Genomic DNA, 2,500 nt, shown 5'->3' on the forward strand with positions numbered 1-2,500 from the left:
GCTCCCAAATTTTCAGGAAAGTAGTCAAGGTGGGACTGGAGGAAATGCACTTTCAAACTCATCAGGCAACCTAAAGCTTGAAATGTTTTCAGCATTCGTCCGACGATCTTTTTGTAGTGAGGATCTTTGTTATTGCCTAAAAATTTCTGTATGACTTCCTTAAATGCAATCCACCCTTCTTTGTGAGGATCCGTCATGGTATTGACAAACTCTTGATCAACTATAAGCCTTCTAATGTCTGGTCCGACGAACCTTCCTTCAATTGTGCCTCCGACAGGCCTGGAAACTTGGTGACCAAGTATTTGAAGCATTCTCCATCTCTTGGAAGTGATTTTATGAATTGCTTCATCAATCCCAATTTTATGTGGAGAGGTGGTAGAAGAACTTTATGGGAAGGTACCAACGTTTCTCGGACATTTTTTTCACCGTTAGCACCCTTGGCTGCCAACTCTTCTTGGTCCAGTGATTTTGTTGGTCTCGACTGTCCCATAGACACAGAAAACAAGGGTATTTGGTGTCCCACCCACTGGGTTCTTCAGGAAAGATTAACCCCTTCTACCATTAGAAGCACAGACTCAGGGCTGAGGCTAACACATACAGCATGCTGCTGAGTATCCCAGTAGTCAGACATGTCACTCAGAGCAGCACTTGTATTCACCCCCTTTGCTGGGGGGGGAGGGGCAGAGATTGTTTACCTGCAAATAACAACAAAGGGCCAGAAGAGAACTAGGGAAATGAGGAAACAGAAATTTTTTTTCCCTAAAACTTGCTTAGCTTATGTATATATTGCTGACCATCAGATTTACAGTGTTATATTTTTTTTTACATAGCTCGGACAACCCCTTTTAGGTTTTTTTGGCATTTTATGTCTTAAATGCACTTATGTGAATTAATTAATAGTAATTTGGACTTTAAATTTGGTTAAAAACCCATAATATAAAAAAAATACCAAAAATTTAATTTTTTTTTATAAATTTGAAGACTATTTTGCATTTTGTGGCAAATCATGACGTCTAGGAGTTTTTTCAATATTTTATTTGTTTTCAGCACACCAAAATACATGGAAATTAGATGAAAATAATCAAACAGCTTTTTAGTCACAGACCTGTGTTATGGATACCTAGGTCTTTGCACTGTTTATTTAATAGGGTAGCTTTGCTCAGCATTGATATAACGCATGGCTGTAACTTGCTCTGCTTGTTTATGTCACAATGTGAGCAAAGTCCAAGGTAGTTCTTTCTGCCAGCATTTTGTTTGCTGCTGTCTGGCAGGCTGTGGTGTCCCTGCTAGGCCTGGTGTGTTTATGACCTGTCTGCCTCCTTCATTAAATGGGACTGGAGTCCATGGAGGCCTAATGCATTCTGGATGTGCATGTGTTTCCATTTCCTCATTTCAGAGGGAGAACAAATTTAGACTTTTGTGTGTTCATATTTTTTTTTCCCCAAAGTTCACAAAGTTATAATTGTAGAAAAAAGCTTGGGTGAGATGGTACTTGGTATCTAGAATAAATAAAGAGTTTGTACTTTGTGTGTGTCCAGCATTTCATATTCCTGATGTGTGTCTGCTGTACCATGTACTTGAATGTAAAGCGATAAAAAAAAAAATGTTAATCACTTTTATTCTTATCACAAGAAATGCATGCATCCCTTGTGATAGAAATAATTAGTGACAAGTCCTCTTTATGGAGAGAGATATGGGGTCAATAAGACCCCACATCTCTCCTCTGCAATATAAAGCATTGGATCTAAGAAAAAAAAAAAATGGGTGGAACCGGACGTGACATCGCTTTAGTCCTCCAAGGGCATAGAGATGAGTGGAGGCCATCTTTCCTTCACTAATCTCTATGCCCTGCGGCGGGATCTTTGATGGTTTCTCAGGTAAGGCTGAGAACTGAGCGAGGGGCGGGGTTTTTTCGGCACCCGTATCGGTGCTTTTTTTCATATCGGGAGGTATGTTTTCGGCCGAAACGTTTCGGCGCATCCCTACCAAATACCATTTTTATTAGACTTAAAATCAATGCTCATGTGTATATTCACCCAGCCGTCAACACCATATGCTTCTGGATTACTTCCTAGACACGATGACGTCACTGGGGAGGCTCCGCTCAACGTGTTTTGTCATAAGCTGATATTTCCGGGGGGGTTGTGGTGGTCACATTCTTCCATACATGGAAGCACAAATAGATTCTTTCTTGGGGAAGCTAACGGGGGGGGGGGGGGTGTATGCCCCATGCCCCATGAGTATGCAGTGGAAATTCCAAGTAAAACCTGTTTAGCAAATGTCCATATTTGAGATCGGGGAATTGGAACTGTAACGTCTGAGAACTTTGCATTCTAGCGTATTATTGTTTGATTATAGCAGTGCTGGTGTTTATTATTCACATTAAAAACCTGTATTGATATTTTTTTTTTTTTTTTTTTCATTTTTTGTTTCTCCATCCAGTCATACTTTGTTTCCGACTACGATCCAACCATTGAGGATTCCTACACCAAGATATGTA

The 2,500-nt window shown here is 40.2% G+C and overlaps 1 protein-coding gene across 1 annotated transcript in view; it reads left to right on the forward strand.

Moving 5' to 3' along the window:
• RRAS (RAS related) overlaps window positions 1-2,500 on the forward strand; it is a 94,660-nt gene that overhangs the window by 48,316 nt on the left and 43,844 nt on the right. Inside the window, exon 2 of the mRNA XM_089655171.1 lies at window positions 2,443-2,500. This exon is cut by the window's right edge and continues 30 nt beyond it. Within this exon, the coding sequence (XP_089511297.1) occupies window positions 2,443-2,500 (58 nt within the window). The remainder of the gene's footprint in view (window positions 1-2,442) is intronic.

Source organism: Staurois parvus, unplaced genomic scaffold (genome assembly GCF_062004578.1).
Source record: "Staurois parvus isolate SC_StPar_1 unplaced genomic scaffold, SC_StPar_1.0 ptg000827l, whole genome shotgun sequence".
NCBI lineage: Eukaryota > Metazoa > Chordata > Amphibia > Anura > Ranidae > Staurois > Staurois parvus.